This window comes from Condylura cristata, unplaced genomic scaffold (assembly GCF_000260355.1).
Source record: "Condylura cristata isolate star-nosed mole 26May11 unplaced genomic scaffold, ConCri1.0 scaffold00006, whole genome shotgun sequence".
NCBI lineage: Eukaryota > Metazoa > Chordata > Mammalia > Eulipotyphla > Talpidae > Condylura > Condylura cristata.
The window spans coordinates 710,203-711,319 of NW_004567107.1; the positions used below are offsets into that span (position 1 = coordinate 710,203).

The 1,117-nt window shown below is 71.2% G+C and overlaps 1 protein-coding gene across 1 annotated transcript in view; it reads right to left on the bottom strand.

The window, feature by feature from the left end:
- Positions 1 to 272: 272 nt before the first annotated feature.
- Positions 273 to 1,117, bottom strand: part of INPP5E (inositol polyphosphate-5-phosphatase, 72 kDa) — a 27,338-nt gene continuing 26,493 nt past the window's right edge. The window contains exons 10-11 of the mRNA XM_012721176.1: positions 940 to 1,085; positions 273 to 852 (exon numbers count right to left, since the gene is read on the bottom strand). Of these exons, the coding sequence (XP_012576630.1) occupies positions 726 to 852; positions 940 to 1,085 (273 nt within the window). The 3' untranslated portion in view covers positions 273 to 725. The remainder of the gene's footprint in view (positions 853 to 939; positions 1,086 to 1,117) is intronic.

Consider the following 1,117-nt stretch of genomic DNA (forward strand, 5'->3'; position numbering starts at 1 on the left):
GGGGCGGGGGCGCACCCTGGGCTGGTGGCCCGGGACGTCCAGGGGCCTGACAGGCGTCTCCCAGGAGCCGTGTCCGGTCCAGCTGCCCCGGCTCCGGTGTGGGTCCCGGCCGGTGCCACAGGACCAGCTGCCAGGGCACCAGTGCGCGCTCCCCCGCGTCTCGCCCCGCTGAGCCCTGTGCGTAGCTGGGTGGGCGCCGCCCCCTGCCCAGCGGGCTGTTGCCCAGGGCTCGGCCTGGCCGGGAGAGGGCTGGATTCAACATAACGCCTTTATTTAAAAATATATAAATATGGAAAAATAATTTAACAGACTAGATCAAATGCCCTGGCACCTCACACGTTCAAGGCCCGTTTATGTCGAGAGAAGACGGGGCCGACGAGACCTGGGATCTGAGGCCTGCGGGGCGCCCGGGACTGGGACTGGGGGACCCTCGCGGCCTGGGGGGAGGGGCTGTGCCAGCCACAGGTGGACAAGGGAGGGGGCAGACTGCTCTGGGCCTGTGGTCAGCACAGGGTCAGTCTGACTTCGGCAGGGGCCCCCGGAGGGAGTGACTGGAGGTGGCCTGGCCAGCGGGGGGCAGGGCTGGGCTGCCTGGACCCATCTCGAAGAGTCGGGGCAGCGCTGGCAGTGTCTCCTGCACCCCAAAGGGGCGCGCCCTCGAGCTGCCCCTTCCGGGTCCAGCCGAGCGGCGAGAGCCCCCGTGGGGAGGGCGGCGCTGGGCCCGCTCAGCACAGGGCGCAGACGGCGCTGTTGCCCTGGCCCTTGGGCGCCGGCCGCGCCTCCCTGGACACCCGCCGCCTGATGCCCAGCAGGTACAGCTCCCGGTCGAACTTGCCGGCAGCCAGCGGGATGCTGCAGAGGAGAGCGTGGGAGGGAGGCGGCGGCCCGCGCCCCCCCACAGCCCCCGGGGGTCCCGGGCGCGGCCGGGTGGATACTGACTTGTCTCTCCCCGGCCTCACTTTGACGCGGAACAGGCCGTACACGGGGCGGTGGTCGGAGGTCCTGACGCCGGGGCAGGAGGAGTACCCGACCGCGCAGATGTCGTCTCCGTGGCGGCTCCTGTACAGGACCCGGTCCTGCGGGGGCCAGGGCCAGAGGGCCATGCGGCGTCGCCCGC